General features: G+C 27.6%; 1 protein-coding gene across 3 annotated transcripts; it reads left to right on the top strand.

The window, feature by feature from the left end:
- The first annotated feature begins 2,124 nt into the window (after window positions 1-2,124).
- On the top strand, window positions 2,125-17,427 carry LOC109608838 (forkhead box protein A2-A). Of its 3 annotated transcripts, none has more exons than XM_020025390.2 (3): window positions 2,125-2,429; window positions 15,262-16,297; window positions 16,356-17,427. In XM_020025390.2, the coding sequence occupies exons 2-3, from the start codon at window positions 15,365-15,367 to the stop codon at window positions 16,878-16,880; spliced, it is 1,458 nt and encodes a 485-aa protein (XP_019880949.2). In that variant the 5' UTR covers window positions 2,125-2,429; window positions 15,262-15,364; the 3' UTR covers window positions 16,881-17,427. The 3 variants fall into 3 exon arrangements, with proteins under 3 accessions (XP_019880949.2, XP_019880950.2, XP_049822118.1); XM_020025391.2 differs by having other exon boundaries at window positions 2,284-2,310; XM_049966161.1 differs by lacking the exon at window positions 2,125-2,429 and adding an exon at window positions 13,292-13,515.
- The last annotated feature ends 1,276 nt before the right edge of the window (window positions 17,428-18,703 follow it).

Genomic DNA, 18,703 nt, shown 5'->3' with positions numbered 1-18,703 from the left:
CAATATAGGTTTATTCAACCTTTTCTGTGTTTACTGCATACCAGACTCCAAAATATTTGCATTAGGAAACCACATCATTATTCACATGTGTCATATCGAGTTCTTAAAACTACCTCCTTCTTGAAAAAGGCGAATAATCTTTTAAGTCGCTACCACAAAAGAAAGTTTGTGTACAAGGTAGCGTGAAACCGGTGCAGAGGGAAATGATTTTCGCGCCCTCGTTCCACACTTATTTTTTTATTCATGGTGGTGCAGCACGCGGCTCGATGGTCGTTTCCTTCAGCGTGCATCATGCATGAGCGCTTTTCCGCCATGGGGGCAGGGTACCTAGCCGATAGTTATATAATTTTATCTGCATACACCTGGTCACCTACACCTGGCAAACCGCCTGCTCGTTCACTATTAAACCCAACCATTGTCTTTGATGGGATAAGAAACATAGGGGCGATTTACTGTTATTAATTTTTATTTCATTCGTAAATATATTTATATGATTTTGTTTTTATATGTTTAAAATAAATCTTTTATTGACATTTTTGTATTATCTAATAATACTAAATATTAACGTGACATTAGAAAAATAACATTACAAAATTATTATATTCATGATGATAGTCATACGTATCTATGGAAGTATGTGATATCTAATATCTCCCGCCTTTTTACTCATAGAGTACTCAATCGTTTTGTTTATGTTTTTTGTGTAAAATTCATACTCGTCTATATTTATGATAATTGAATTTTATCTGATAAAAATATGTGAAACACACGGGGTGTCCGATTTATACCTAATACTATTGAATATTAAACATACATTAAAAAATAATCTCATAAAATTATTATATTCATAACGGTAGTCATACGTACCTATCGAGGTATGTGATATCTAAAGTCTTAATCTTCCGACTTTTTACTGAGAGAGTATTCAATGATTGAGCTATGTTCAAGTTGTTTGTGTAAAATTCACGCTTGTGTAGATTTTTGATAATTAAAATTTATCTGATAAAGATATGTGAAACACAGAGGGTGTCCTATTTGAGATAGAACCACCCTCCCACTGTATATTTATAACCGGAATTTAATGAATAATAGTTTAAACAATAGATAAAAAACTCCGTATGTATATATATCATCATACTGAAGTCAATTAAAATTTATGATAGTCAAAAAAATGATAAAATCATTTGTGAAAAACTATATTTTTCATTAAATTTAGTGTCCTTAAAAATGGTCACGTGTCAAATCCCATAAATAATTTGCATATTAATAAAACTTTTGTAGAGTTCTACGCCTATTTTTTCCCATAAACTAAACCATGGAAGAATATATAAAAATATCTGATAATATCAAATAGTGACTTAACTAACAAGGTCTCACAATTTGCTTAATGATTGTGAAAATAAATGTGGTGAATACTGTGTTATAAATTGAATTTGTGATCTTATTTTCACTAAAAATTAAACGACCTTTGTGAACTAATGTATTAAATCATTGTTTGATATTTTCAAATATTTTTGACAAATATTTCACCATATAGTTGACCAAAATAAATTCATTAAATTATGATTTTTAACACAAAGTTGTTATAATATAATAATATATTCATGTCACTTTAAAAATTGTACCAGTAAAACAATGAATAAAATGGAGTTATAATATAGGGTTGCGCGGATATTTTCTTCTATAATGCCATTAATCAATTTTAATAGAGATATTAGAAAAGAAGATATTGATGGGGAAGTAGCGAGATCCACGGTCTGCACCATGCTGGACAGTATACAATCGGTACCGACCCCTTTCCAGACTGTTTTTACTCATATCATCTCTTTGTTTATCGTCCTTAGTAAAACCGTAACGATTCATATATTTAATTCGATTGTTAGCATACTGTCATTATTACTTTTACGAATTGTCTGATATTTACATTAGATTTAGTGTTTCCATTAAACATGGGTCACACTGTATGAATATAGGTATGTGGGCATGGTACAAAGATGGCGAATAAAACCACATCGACATGCCCATTAAAACTGTTCGCGAATCCATTAAATTAACACCCTAACAATAGTGTTCCATTCTTCAGTTAACCTCCATTGAAGTTTCGTTTAAATAAAATCCGTTCTTGACACCGACATCGCAGTGGATCCGGAATCGTCGAACCAAGACTGACGTGGTGCGGGTAGTTTCCAGCTGTTTACACCACGCGCACCGGCGTTTTCCAGAAACGGTGGTGCCGGCCAGGACGACGGTGCAGTCGGTCGGTTGCAGCCAAAGGGTTCGATACACCCCCTAGCCCAACGTGTCTTACAGGTGCTTTCATTGTACTATTTTTGTGCCTTTTTATTGGTGTCGTTGCAGATTGATTGTGCCTTCTTTGTTGGATTCGTTGGTTGTTTCTGAATCAACTTTTTTGCGGCGGCAAATCTTATGTAAGTCTTAGAAAATTATTGTGAAATAAATATTAATATTTTTTTAAATATTTATTGAAATTATTTTGCAAGTATAATAATTCACATACATTTTTGGTTCTTGGATCTACATATTAAAATAAACTAATATAATTCAATAAATTAAAATCATTTCTTTAAATTTAAATAATAATAATAATATTACAGAAATAATTGTAATCAAAAATAATAAATGTTTCATTCAATTGAATACGTTGTATGTTCTTTATTTTATTTTATATTTGTCAATGTTTTTATTACATAATTTATATAGTATTTTTAAATAAATACAACCTTTTCCGTGTAGAATATTTATTCATAAAATTATAAATAATAAAACTTTCTTATAAATTTAGTACATTGTAGTTAGGTGTGAACTAAATTTATAAGTTTAATACTCCGTATATATTTCATAATTTGATCAGAATTTTATAAATTATTCATTTAATAATTAGTTCATTTCACAGAATAGAAATATTATTTTTAATCTTAATAATAGTAAGAATTATATCAACCTTGTATGTATTTTATTTTAAATTATATTTTTCCATTTTTATATATTACCATATAATAATATAATAGCAAATATTTATTTGATACTATTTTTAATAAAATTATAAATACTAATTTTAAAAATAATAATGTTTCTAAACTTTCTTTTAATAATTTTTATTAGTTTACATACTTCATGTTGAAATTAATTATTAATATTTTATGTAATAATTAATTCATTCAAACTTATTTCACACAATTCTTAATACTATATACTTATGCCTGAGCTTTTAATTAATACTTCTATTTTTAATAACCATTTCTATATAGTACTATCTTAAAGTATCTCGCAATTAATCACATAATTTAAAAATATTTAAAAGTAACGTTATTTCTGAATAATATGTATTTTTTAATTTAATAAATGATATTAAAAATATTTATTAAATAAATAAATGCTATTAATAAATAAATTTATATAAATTTAGTACATTGTTGTTAAGCGTAAACTTAATTTGAGTTTAATAATATGTATATATTTTATAATTAATTATAGTAAGATAACATACTTAATAATTAGTTTTAATTTATATACTTATGATATAATACATAATAAAAATAATTAGTAACGTTTCATTTTACTTTAATTTGTACTTCTCTAATTATTTATTTCATACTAAAATAAATGTTACGTTATTTGATTTTATTATTAAAAATTATAAATATTGATTATAAATTTAAATAGTGTTTCTCTTTAAATGTGACCTGCAATATTATATATTTATTTCTTGATAATTATAATTTATCATTTAATTTAAAAATTTACACTCTTACACTAATAATTTGTTATTGTTTCCATACTTATTCATGTGCAAATATTAATTATGGAAATAATAATTTGAATAAAACGTTTTTTCAATCTGCCTTCATTATTTTTTAAGGGATATTAACTTATACTGGATACTATTCTATATTTGATATTAGTAATAAAATTATACATATTGCTAATAGAAATATCAATTATTTCTACAATTAATTGTTTATTTTTAATTATTACTTCTATGCTTTATTTTTTAATGTTAATTATACAATTAAAATAAGGAATATTAAATATAAAGTAAGATGACTATAGTTACTTGTGTGTTTTAAATTTATACTTCATTACTGGATATACATATATAGTTTAAACCATCATATATTTTTTTTTAATTTCTTAATAGAAACAATTTTTATTAATATTATTCGACCATTATTTTGAATTAATATAATAAAAAGTACCTTTATGTCTGTGATCAAAATATCCTTTATTTAAATATGCAAAAATTTATTGCCGAAGTAATAAAAGTGTGACTATGATACAGTATAATTTTTGTAGAAAACTTCATTCCCGCAATTTCATTTTTTTATTTACATATGGCAATATGTTCAGTCTACATAACCGGATTAACTGTTCCAAATCTAAATTAATCTTCACACGAACACAAAATAAAATAAATTGATTCTTAATCTTTACACGACGTTAAAAACGGACGGCATGACGTGATAAAATATTAATTTCTTTTAAGTGAATAAAATTGAACACGGAAATATCACCGCATTATGTTAATTCTTTTTCTTCTGAAATTGAAATGTACATTTTGCTGTGTTTTTGAGAATAATAACTCAAAATTAAAATGTAATTTTTCGAACCGCCTTCTCAGCCGATCGAATTAAACGATGTCACACAGATTTAATTCATTTCAATAATGACAATTTTTTTACTTGTATACAATTGCCGGTGCCTCGAAAAAAAGTTCTCTGCACTATAAGTTGTGAGCCAATAAATTGGATATTAATGGCCCGTAATGATTGACCCCCCGAGCATGTGGCGTTTATGATAACGTATCTAGAGGGAAACTAACGGGGCGACGCAATTTAACAAAGTGCAACGGATTCATCATTAGCGTTTTTTTTACTCGACGCGAGGACTAAAAAGGTGTCCGTTGGACACGATGTCACGTAACGTGTCCCGATGGGAATATTTTTTCCCGCCCCGCTGAAATTGACCACGACGATTTTCGTCGAAATCAATTTTTTATTTCAATTTTCCTTCCGTGCAGCTTTTAATTTACGTGTCGTTTCGTTAACGGGGTTATTAAAGTTATAAAAAATTGGGTGACCAAGTCGACAATAAAAATATATTGATTTTTTTTACTTAACTGTAAAGTTTGTAAGATTGAATTTAAGACTTGACCTAAGACCGACGTCAATGCCAGAAAACATATAAAACTATATTAAATATATTAAAATAAAAAAAAATTATACATAAGGGAAATATATAAATTAAGTTGTTTAATACAAAAAATAAAAATGAATTAATTATTTTATTTATTAAAATACAGCATCAACCATAAGGTTATTAACTGATGGTACATTATTATATTTTGATGTCTAAATTCTTTGCTGTTGTTTGTTGAATTATTATTGAAAAGTTTGGTATTCTAAGTAACTGTTGGAGACAGTTACATTTTTTTTTCTGTTGTCCTAAGTTCAGAGTAAGAAGTTGCTATATTTTTTGGATTAATGGTTTTATTTTCAATCGCTAATTAATCCACTGCTTTATTGCCTTCGATTCTAGAGTGTGATGGTACCCACAGACTTACAATTTTGATGTGTTGTGCGTAAAGTTAGAATTCCTTTTATCTCTTGTATTACCAGGTGGGAAGGACGTCGTGTCATTTCATGAAGGGCGCTTAACGAATCAGTAATAATGATGGTACTTTTGGTAATTGGTTCCAATGCTTTTTTATAGCAAAGAATTTTTAGAAAAATATGCAGAAGTTTGTGTTGAAAGAAAATGAATGTAATGAAAATTACAAAATAATCTTTGACTACACAGTTCTCGACTGAAATACAAATCTAACCACCTAATTAATTGATCAAAAAATTAAATTATAATAATTATGCAGCCTTCATAGATAATCTGCACATTATCTGTTTTCCACAGTAACACAATAAATTGTTTTCTTTATATGTAAAATAAATGTTTACATGTCAAAATTATAGTAATTTATTATTATTTATTAAAATGTGTCAATGAGCTGTACTACTTGAATTAGATTTCACTATATTGCAGTATGTGTAATGCAAATAAGGCAAAATTTGAAAGAGTCTATAAACGGATAATTCGAATGTCAACCAACCAACCTGGAGGAAATGGGACTTGCTGAATTTAACTTATGGATTGTGAGAAGAAGGTTAGCGGTCAGGGGTTTGTTTGGCTAGATATTTGTAAAGAGGAAGAAGAGAATGTGAAGGCCCGATTTCAATTTGCTCAGGATCACGTACACTGGATGTTTTATTAAAATGACGACTTAGCTTATGTTATATTTTCTGCAAAAATAAAAATGCACAAAACGTCTATTATACACACAGTGAAACTGGGTGGTGGTTTAATGTTACTGCAGGTGTATATTAAACAACAATTTTCTTCCACATATTGAAGAAACAATGTCGTTAAGTATTGAGACAGCACCGTTACTATTCCAAAAACAAATACAAAATTGTGACGGATTGGTTATAACCATCAATGTTTTCTCTTGGCCGACGTAATCTCTAGATACAACTCTATAGAAACCATGTGGGATTCCGTTAATAACTAAATTTGACAAAAAAATTATACAAATTTAAACGAAAATATGCCTCGGAAATGTGTTGAAATTAAAAAGCAAAAAAGATTATACAGGATCTTAATGTTAAATTAAACTTTATCCATTTACACGATGAAAATTATTTTCAAAATTCATATTGCTATATTTATGTCCAGATCAACTCAAAAATGTAACTTTTCATAGAATAAGAAAATATTAGTTTTTTGAATAGACTATACGTCAAAATTAGTTAATATTATTTTAATAATATAAAATTTAACATTTTAAAAATTGCTATAATTATGACCACAACTGTACATAATTTTTATTTATTTACTAAATATATAACATACATCTATATAGAGGTTATCACTTAACTAATGGATCATAGGTAAATACTATATTTATGAGACAAAAATATTGTAATTTAACCAAATTTATTACTCAAAAGTTAATAATAACCGAAATACGAGAAATAAAATTTAATATTATATTTTCGACTTTATGCTCTTCTTTTTTATTTTGTTGTGTATACATTAGCATGTTATAAAACCGTTAAAAGTTTTTTACTTGGAATATTTTAATATTATATAAAATATTATTTTAATAAAAAATATAAATAAATATTTATCTAGGTATTTTTAGAGATGTTTATGTTTAAAGTATTGAATTTCTTAAGAATATTAAAACAAAATTTGATTTGTTTCAATATTTAGTAAAATTAAGTAAAATGTATAAACAATAATTTCCAAGAAAAATCCCAAAAACTAGCACATGTGTCCTAACAATCAAATTGGTTATGGTTGGAAATTGAGGCCGGTGCATAGGCAAATTAGACATATGTCACAATAAAATAATTAGTAGGTGCGTACCCAAATAAAAAAGGGGGAACATCACTTGCAGCTTGTCTGGGTCGATTTGGTTAAAACACCGTACGGTAATTCATCCCTGGGGAATTCGCACCTGTTTAATTTCCCACTAACATCACCTGTACGAAAATGCCTACGATAGCGATCGACCGAACCAATTTTATCACGTTCACTATGTGAATTAATCAGTACACGTTATTTTTTCATTATATCATATTATAATAATTTATTTCTAATATTGTGTTGTGTGTATGTATATATTTCATGCAATTCTGAAACTAATTTTATTACTGCATATATAATTAACTTGCTATTGTATCCGACAGAATCGAATCGACTCGAGTAATTACTTTCACGAGAATTGACTAAAAATGGAAAATCGTTAGATATTATTAATAAATAAGTGAATAAATACCACCTGTAAATTTATTTCTCAATAAAAATTGGATTTTTCAGAGTCATGACTATTTTATCCGGTGTAAAATTTCTGTTAAACAATCTAATAAATCCAAGTTTTCTATTTGTCAATTTTTATTTTGTTCATTATATTGTTCTGTGTAATTTTTGAACTAATGTGAAATGTTCAAAATGTCAAAATTATTGTATTTACTTTAGTTTGACCATCTTCAATTTGAACAATATATTAATTATAAAAACAATATTAAACCTGTTTTTACAATTATTCTAATCTATTAGTTTATGTTGATATATAACTACATAAAATTTAATACATTAAATTATATATTATATTATATGTATTAGTTTTAATTATTTTTTACAATTTCAGATGATTTAATTTTATCACCATTTACATTTTAATCACGAAATTTTAATTAACCAGTTTTAAAAGTTAACAAGTGTTTTTTTAAATTTTAAACCACAAAATTATTGGACTAATTTTCACAAAATTTTAGTATTTTTTTGGTTAATTCAATTTTTAAAAATGTTCAGTTTTGGTATTACCCTATTTTCTAGTTATTTCATGATATTTTACATATTATTATCAAATTTTCCATTTTTATTAAACTAATTTTCAAAAAATTTTTACAACCAATTTTCAGTGTCTATTATTATTTGATTAATTATCAGAAGAATTTGTTATTACTCAGGATTTTTTATTTAAGTATTTTTACACAAGTTATAAATATCATTTAAGTATTTAAACCACAAACCATAAACACTAAATATTAATTTCAAATGAAAAATAAAATTTTTATCTATGTATCCCGACGGAGATCCACTATATATATATATATATATATATATATATATATATATATATATATATATATATATATATATATATATATATATATATATATATTATTTTAAATAGTGAAAAAGTACTCAATTTGTGAAAAAAGTGATCTTTAATTGTGCCAGACATTTAATAATATGCAGTACCTTTTTATTAAATTTGTCATATATGAAATTCAGTAAGATAGTTATTTTTTCCAAAAGGTGTTGTAGTAGATTTCTGTCGGATCTAACACAAAAATCATTAAAAGCGACACATAAGTAAATAATTACGAGGATGTTTCCATCTTAAATGGGTCACTCTGTATGTACAGTTATTGTGAAGATTCTTATTTATAAGATTCTTATAAACAAGATGTTATCTATAGGATTCTCTAACTATGCATGGAATTTTTCAAGTTTCACCTTTTATTACTCAGATCTCATAAATAAAATTTGAATTTGGTTTAATAAATTTTGACAAATATCTATTTTTCGTTAAACACTTACGTGAATCTTATTTCTACCTTCGCCAACGAGGGGAAGCGACAACTGGACTGCGCTAATGAATAATAATAATAATTCGAAAAAAAAATCCTTCCCACTCGAGACCAATTTACCCGCACGGATATACCCCCTAAAAAAATGAGCCCCTCGATTTATTGCCGTCAATTCACGTCACGGGCCGCGACCGTCTATGAATAATTTAGCGTCGGCCGGTGAGTAAACTTCCTGTTTCCGAATCGAAATGCACTTATGTCAGATAATCCGGGTGGATTGTGTGTGTGTCCGATTGGAGAGCCAATATTTGAGAAGCTACAATCGAAGTGACTGACGTGCGTCCATCAAGTGGGCCTTAACAAAACATAGGCTTCGATCCGAATGAACTTTACCGAACGATTCGTTCGGCGCAAGGTGGAAACTTCTTGAAAACATCCGGTTTATAAATTGGGAGCAATTTTAGAAGTAACCGACAAATTATTTAATAAAATGAAACATTTAGTATCTAACAAATTACCTAAATATAAATTATAATTATCAGTTTTCATTTTGCATGTCACACTCAATAATTTATCATTTCAACTTTTCCGTTACCAGGAAAGGTTTACGTGTTTGGATTTAGCTCAAAAGAGCTAAATTTAACAAATGTTTTCGGCAAAATAATGCATAATACATTGTTAATGAAAATTATGGTTTGAGGTTGATTCTGTAATGTTAGTCATCGACAATTTAAAAGAACTTCCATGAAACGGACGATCTAATCTAAAATTCCACGAAATGAATGGAGGTTTTCGTCCACTGTGACGAACAACGAAGGAATTTTTCGGTCGATAAAATCAAATGTGAATGCGGCGAATACTACGCAGAATAGAAGTGTTCTCTTTTCGAATTTGAACAGCAATATTAATTGTTAATAAAATTTTAATATTTTTACATAAAAATTAAAAACAGTTTAGTGTATGTTTGTATGTTTTAGCAGGAAACTTAGATACTAGTTTTTGTATTTTTTTAACTTCATAGAGAAATATAGAAATTTTCTCTTATGTATTTTTTGTAATGACGCTGATGACGAAAAATATGTTTATTTTTGTTTCGTTTGAGTCACTTGTCCATATAATTGTATATTTGTGGTTACCAATTCATTATTTTATTTAAAATATATATTTATTTGAATTGGTTTACTATGTTTAATTTTTGAAATATTTAAATTTTCGGAGAATTCAAGTGTGCTGAGCACGAAAATAGCAAACCTAATTGAGGTGAATAATATTTCGTTTTGATGGGGATTAAATAACACGTCCAACAGTACATGAATCGTTTCTGTCGAAAAAGGGAATAATTATGTTGCAGCAGATGAAACTCAAAGTTTCACACTATTTATCACGACAACCACTTTCACCATTTTACTTACTGTTTTCAATAATAATTCATTTACATTTTTAAGTTTATTCAATTACAAATATTTCGAAACATTACAGACTATGTTCGGATGAAAAATGAAAATTTTGTAATTGAAACAAAATAATAAGAATAAATTCACAGCTATATCTCGATATTCTTCATTCATGTAAACTGTTTAAACGATCGAAAAATGGCTAAATTCCGTGTAATTTGAATCTTTGAAATTTCAAAATGGTCAAATTATTCCATTATATATATATATATATATATATATATATATATATATATATATATATATAAGGAGAAACGTATTTAATTATGCAATTCACTTAGATACATTCCAGATAGTCGTTAACAAGTTTTTGGGACAATACAAGTGTTCTAATTATGTCAAAAAAGACCAAAGCATTACTACAAAAGCAGTTAAAATGTTCCAATTAACAATCATTTATTGTCTCTTCGGTTATTTTGGTTAAATATATACTGGAATAGGATCCAAAGTTTCAGGAGTGCGATGGCGGACCATCGTTAGTTTTTTATACTAGAAGATCCCACCGATGAAAAACGTAAAAGTCGAGGAAACGCCTCATTAAGTAAATACCTAAAAACTCAAATTTAACATTATCTCGGTCAATGGTCTAAATTATTTTCATGTTCACCACATCTGAATTGCTCTAAAAATATGTGTTTCTAAATTTTATATGAAGATGATTAAATTCATATTCTAAACGTAACCGTATTCATTTCGAAAAGATGAAACATTGCTCAGATGATAAAAGATTTCCACGCAATTTTTTACTATTTTCAGCCACATTCATCACCCAAATTACCTCTAAAAACGAATTTCTATATATGTAGAACTGAAATTTATTAACCAATATATTATATTTAATAAATCATAAATGTTTAAGAAAATGAATCGTCCGTCAATTAATCAGATTCCATCCAATTTGTCACTATTTTCAACCATATTCATAATCAAAATTATTTTAAAATATGTAAGAGAATATAAAAAATAAGGAACCTTAACATAATATGAAATCAATTTTTAAGGAAAATTTTAAAGATTTTTAATATAAATTTATAAGAATTGAACACGCAAAATATTTTGATGCCCATCATTAATCATTAAAGCTATCACCATAGACAACTTCCAAAACTATAAAAAAATAATTATATTTTAAATTGAAAAGCAATTGTGTGTTTTAAGTTAAAAACTTGTAATTTTACAGTCATGCAATTTACCAAATGATATTTTAATCTCGATACTTGCGGGAATATTTGCCGCTATAATAATATTTTAAGTAGAAAGTTTCATTTTAATCAAACGTCCACAGTAAAGTAATTCTGTCCTAGTTATTTAATTGTTCTTGTGGTCTTGACACATTTTTATTCCATCGACAAATGAATGAAACATTTTTTATTAATATTAACGTTATTGTGTTGTTAATTTACATATTTTTTTATTGAATATGTTTACTTATAAATTTATTAAGGATTTACAAAAATGGTGGATGCGCAGTTTCAAATTTAATTACTATTTAAATTTAAAGCTTAGATAAAGAGTAGTTTATTTATTTTATTTTTGTCGATGTAATTTTGTTTCGTAAACATACATAAATTGGCCAAATTGTAATAATGTTACTTCTTTTTTTACGAAAACTGATGAATAACTTTTTACTACTTTTTAAATATATGCAAAATAAAGTTAAATCTCCACCAAAAAAGATGATTGAAGAATATTTTAAATACCCAACATATAACAAAAATTAACAAATAACTCATTCTCTATTAAATACCAACTTACCGAATATTAACTAGATTTTATAAAAATATTACGTCGTTAAGATTAACAAAACGGTTTTTAAAACTGTATTAAATTAATAAAAACGTAGGTAGAAGAATACTGATAGAAATATAGAAAATAATGAATATACATAAATTATATAAAATATGTTTAATAAATAATAATAAAAATTGTTTATTTGTGTTTATTTTACATGTAAAATAAAACAATGTGTGTCAATTGTGTCAATTATACATTTATATTTTATTTTGCAGAAGAAGAAACTTAAAAGGCAGTCATAATAATTCAGTCGGTATTAATTTAATCAAGCAAATTAAAAAATACTAATCCAATGCCAATACATCGCCGTAAATTTTGTCTATGGCAGAAAACGAGGATGGACTATCGGCACCTTCGACCATGTATAGGTTCGAGCTCTTTATTCCATATTTTGATATTTTCAGAAAGAATCATGATATTGATTTTAAACACAGTATTTTTTACAAATATTTAATTACATTATATAAAATTTAAATTAATTAATTATTAAATTTATTTAATTGCTAGAACTCCAATACTACATTCAATTATTGAATGATCATAATCCAAATAATTATTAAAATAAAATTGCTAAAAACACAATACAGTTATACAAAATGGGTCGCGTTCGCCGTAAATTTTCATAAATCATCATGAACATTTTTCTCACCCTTCCACTGCACCTGTTCCCACCTGTATGACTAACACCCCATGGCAATAAAAAAATAAAGCCGAAACGCCGACGGCGAATTTCCTACGTTCAAAGATCATCGGCGACGATACGCAATCGAGCAATTGAGATAGTGTCGGCTCCCCCCTTTCGGGCAAGGGGGCGGCAGGGAACGTGCGACCCCACGAGGGAAAACTATTGATCGTCCGGATGCCTGGTGGTCAGCCTGGTGACGTCACGCCGGTCGAAATCGACCCGTTTTTCACCCGGCGATTTTCTCTCGTCCGTCTCTCCTTTGCGGATCGAAGGTGGCGATCGAGCGTCGTCGTCGACGAAAAATTTTTTGGTGTCTTGGTGAATGGCGTTTCGAAATTTCGGTTTTGGTACGCGAACCCCTTTCGAATCGGTATGGTGGTTGTGCATTCGGTCGGTTGTTGGAGGAAAGGTAATTAATGTTGTAGTGCGGAATGGTTCATAGTTTAAATATTTTAAATTTTATTATTTTTCAATCGAATCGAACTGTTGAATATCCTATTCGAATGTTTCAGGTTCTGGTAATTTTGTCTCTTCAGTACATAGTTCAGAAGGATTAATTGTTCTAAAATAAGACAATGGAGTTTTCCATTTGCTATTGTCTATATTGTGATTAATTAAGACATTTGCACTAAAATAGTGAAGCAAACAAAATTAAGAGTATTACAATGTCCGTTTTTAAAATTTCATCTTTTGATTAATTATTTTTTAAATTTATTTAACCATATTGAATATAAAAATACTAGAGTTAAATTAGGTAAAATATTTTACATGGCATAAAAGAAAATTTCACTTATTTTTTAATAAAAGTTATAATTATAAAAATAATTTTAAGTAAGTAATTAATAAAATGTATTTTGAATAAGAATATTTTCTAAATATTATATTACTCACTTAATATACAATATTTTCTTTTTGTAGAAATTTCCAAAAGTAAGTTCCATTGGTACTATGGTGTTTATACATAACAGTAAACTGATATTTTCATATATAATAAATAAGCAATGATTAATCTGATAACCAAAAAACATATATTTTAAAATATTTAACTACTACTTATATATTATACTATTCAATAATTTTCTTAGATTTCTATTTGTAAGTAATATATTTATAAATAAATAATAAATATGAATTTTATTAACAAGATGGATACCAATGATTTTATGTTTATATTTACTACAAAAATAATAAATACAGCTGAAGATTAACTAAATTTGTAATAAAGAATATCCATTTTATCTAATATATATAGTATATATAGTCCACAAAGTTTATAATAAAACTATTATGATAAACAAATGAATCCTTAATTATCAAACCATAAGATTAAGCATTAAAAAAGATATACTTAAATAATATATTATTTTGAAACGCAAAAACAAATAAATTTTGTTTAAATGGTAGTTCATTTAAAAAATTAATATTTAAATTATTATATATGAATATGTTAAAATAATAAAAAAGATCTGACAAATGAAATAATTTTATTATTAAAAATTAATAATAATAATATTACTAACTTGATCTACAAAATACTTATAGATTATATTGTAAAAAATATTTTAATTGCTCTTACTGTTTAAACAATTTAAAATGACAATATAAAAGTCATATGTTCACGTTTAAAAATGTATTATATATAAAAAATAAATTGTGTCATTTTTAAATTTTATAATTTTTTATACATATGCATAATTAAATCAAATATTACTTATTTTTATTAAAATTTTTCATTGTCTTAAGATTTTAAATATACTTACAATTTTTATAAAATGCTTTTTTGCTTCTAGTACCTATTGTATTATTTATATATTAATTTATTTTTACGACAAATTAATAATTGCAAAAAACGTGTAATTATACGTTACTATGCTCGATACAGATCAATAGATAAATTACGCTGCCTGTTCAAACTATTAAATGATGTATAAAGATAAATTTAACAATTTAATAACATAGAATGTTGTATAAAATCGATGACGTCCTTTGCAATATATATTTACCTACAAAGTAGGTTAAGAGTCGATTATGTCTTTTCGGTTGATTATATACAGTTTTCTTGTTATTTATGTGTCTTATTGTCGTAAACTCACCTTTCATTTGACAGTTTCCAATTTTAATGACTTATGAAATTCAAAAATTATGTTTGTTCCAGATTTAAGTATGGAAGTTTCCTTCACACAACCGAATCCATATCGAATATAATGTGATACTATTCGACCGGTGATTACGAACAAGTTTGCTCATTCTTGCTCAAAATGACGTTGGAAATCTGCAACAAAATGGATCATATAGAAAATTGTGATATACAAAACCTGAATTTCTCAACATATCCGGTCAAAATGGAGACCAACGACACAAAAGATTTTGTAAATATTGATAAAGATTTGTTTTATAATATGTCCGGCAAAAGTTTGGACAGCTCACAAGAACCCGATTTGGAAATGTTGAGAAACATTCCGATGATGGATGCTCAAAGTCCCGATTTTATGCCGGCTGATGTTCAACATTGTATAGAAATCGAATCTTCTGTTATAAATATACCAGAGAATCAGATTGTGGAAATACAATTTACAAAAGAAAATGGTGAAGTAGATACGACAAAGTATATTGTCAATGATGATATTCTGCAAGTCCATCTCAATAATCAGAACAATTTTCTGGAATTGAATCAAGAAAATATTTACGAAGACCAAATCGTGTACAATCCTAATGTTATATATGAAGAAACTGTTACTAATACTGAAGAAACATCAGTTAACAACACTGACTCAAACAGTTTAATGGACGAAAATTTGATTTTAACTAGTCTGAACAACGAGAACATTCAACCCAGCGAGATGCACTCTACTATGTTAAGTCCTCAAAGCGAAAACGAAGAAACCACCGAAACCGACCTAACAAGTCTGAATTGGTTGCACAACATCACCAACATCATGTCTGTACCTAATCTACCAACCCCACCGGTTTCACCAAAACCTAAAAAGAAGCAGAACAATTCCAACCAAGAGGATCTGACCATTAATATAAATTCATACAAGAAGAACGGCGACAAGAAACCACCATTCTCGTACGCCACCCTCATTTGCATGGCTATGGGAAAGAACGGCAATAAGATGACGCTGTCAGCAATCTATCATTGGATTAGAGAAAACTTTTTGTACTACAGGAAGGCTCACCCCAGTTGGCAGGTAAGTCCGTATATGTCAATGTTTAATCGTCATAATAAAAATATTCTTATTATTCCAGAATTCAATCAGGCACAACCTCTCGCTGAACAAATGTTTCGTAAAGGTGGCACGTTCGAAAGACGAGCCAGGAAAAGGTGGTTTCTGGAAACTTGATTTGGAACGGCTGGAGGAATCTCGACGCGCCAAAAGACGATCGAGTCTCACGGTACGGGCACCGAGGAACCGAGTCCTTCCCAATCCTCCGAAACCGCAACAGAAACCGAAAAGGTATCGCCCGTCTCAAAGCACTGGCGAGCGTAAGCACAACATCCTCTCCAACATACAGATATGTGGCGAGACGGACATCGAAAACTTTGATGATAAGAAACAAAAGAAGGAGAAGAAGGAGGAGAAAAAGGAAAAGACTGTACCGAAGGAGGAGACCAAGAATTTTGCGCCTTCTGCAATGTCCAGTCCAGCCGTAATCACCGAGCCGGTGAACACCGTTTTGGGTGAAGACGAACTTACAGGTCTTCTACTCGCCACGAACGGCTGGGATGAGTGTCAACTGGAAATGCTGGATTCACTGTTAGACTCTTTGTAAATTGTTTGAGGGCGTTACCACACAATCATTTGGTCTGAGATAAATTTATTGAACCCAACGATGTTTTTGTTTAATAAAAATTGTAAAGTTTATTGATAACAAAAATATATTAATGTGTTTCTGAGGGAGATGTTCTTACTATTATTAAAAGATACTAATAATAACGATTTAATAAATGCTCAATGATCTAAAAAGTTCAAATAATCAGCGTTTGCTCAAAAATTTAATTGGAATCTATCCGTCCTTAAAATAATAATAGTGAGAAACTTTTTCAGCTATTGAGCTATAACAATTATATTTGTACTGTTTTAAATAGTTAAGCTCTATACTGATGTGTAGATGTTATTCCTTCTATATGCTTTGACTTGTAATATCGTTCGATATTTTTGTTGAAACATAAAAAAAAGAAGGACACAATATTACGTTTGCAAGAATTATAAAGATATCGAAAAATATCATAAGTCCAATACTAATGTAATACACAGAGTGGTTTGTGCCTTCTTTGTCCCACACAGTGTGTACAATATAATGTAAATATTAAAATGCATGTGGTTGAAATGTATTTGCATTATAAACAAATCCTGTTAGAAATATTACTGTTAACTTCATTAACATTGTTTAATATGTTTGGATGAACGAACTACAAAATATTTAAATTAATATATCTAATTTGAATAGTAGTTCCTAACAGGATTCGTTAAGATATTTTAAAATTGCTCGAAACTCTTCCGTCCATGAAACTGATGTAGACTATAGATTGTTTATGTTAAAATGTGTCTTAAATCTCAAAGATTTGTATTATACTCTAAACCAAAGATTTAATTTTCTAGTGGTTAATTTAGTCATGTATTTTAGTCATTGAATGCGATGTGTCAAAATAACGAGAATGTTTTTGTAAATTTGTGATTTCACCTAAACTCGAAGTTTTGACACAATTGCATTTTATTTTATAATTAATTTTACTGTATAATTAGATTTGACCCTATGGTATTTTTTGTAACTGTAATGTATGTTGAACAAACTGTAAAAAATGTAATCTAGTCTTTTGCAATATTTGTAATTTTACACAGTTTGCTCAATCAATGCTAACTAATAGCAATATTATAATCGGATCTTCATAATAAATAGAAGTGAAGTAATAAAAGTTGTTTTATAGTTCCCATGTTTGTATTTTAGTAACATTTAAAATAATTAATATAACGCAAATCTTTTGATAAAATACAATTTCACTTGGTTAGTAGGTGAGTTCATCGCATTTAAAAAATGTGTTTGTATAAGAATACTAATCCATTTCTGAGTGAATGCAGCCCTATACTAAATTACAATTTGTTAAATTCTAAATACGTAACTATTTTAAAATATAACATTACTCATTGTTGAATATTATTCTACAATAACGATTTATTAAATAATGTCAATGATCATGAATTTTTGAAAATTGATTGATTAATTTAATGAAATGTATTTGTGAACTTTAATGTTAATCATCACTATGACGAAGTGAGCGAAATTTATAGGCCCCTAAACTGATGAACGAAAAAAGATTTTGTGGCCAATAATATGATGAACACAAATGGAATTTGTTAGTCAATAATATGATGAACATAGAGGGAATTTATTGGTTAATAATATAACAAACAAAAAAGAATTTGATGATCAATAATATGACGAATAAAAAAGGAATAATATAGCAAAATTGGAAGTACCTTGACACTGCTTTCAATAATTAAAATATTGAGAGTCAATTATTTATTTATACTCCTTACAACTTTGACGCGTTTTGTAATAAAAAATATCATATCAAACTAAATTATAAAGGGACA

Source organism: Aethina tumida, chromosome 1, assembly GCF_024364675.1.
Source record: "Aethina tumida isolate Nest 87 chromosome 1, icAetTumi1.1, whole genome shotgun sequence".
Classification (NCBI taxonomy): Eukaryota; Metazoa; Arthropoda; class Insecta; order Coleoptera; family Nitidulidae; genus Aethina; species Aethina tumida.
Note: the sequence above shows the minus strand (reverse complement) of the source record. Positions and strands in the feature narration are given on the sequence as shown.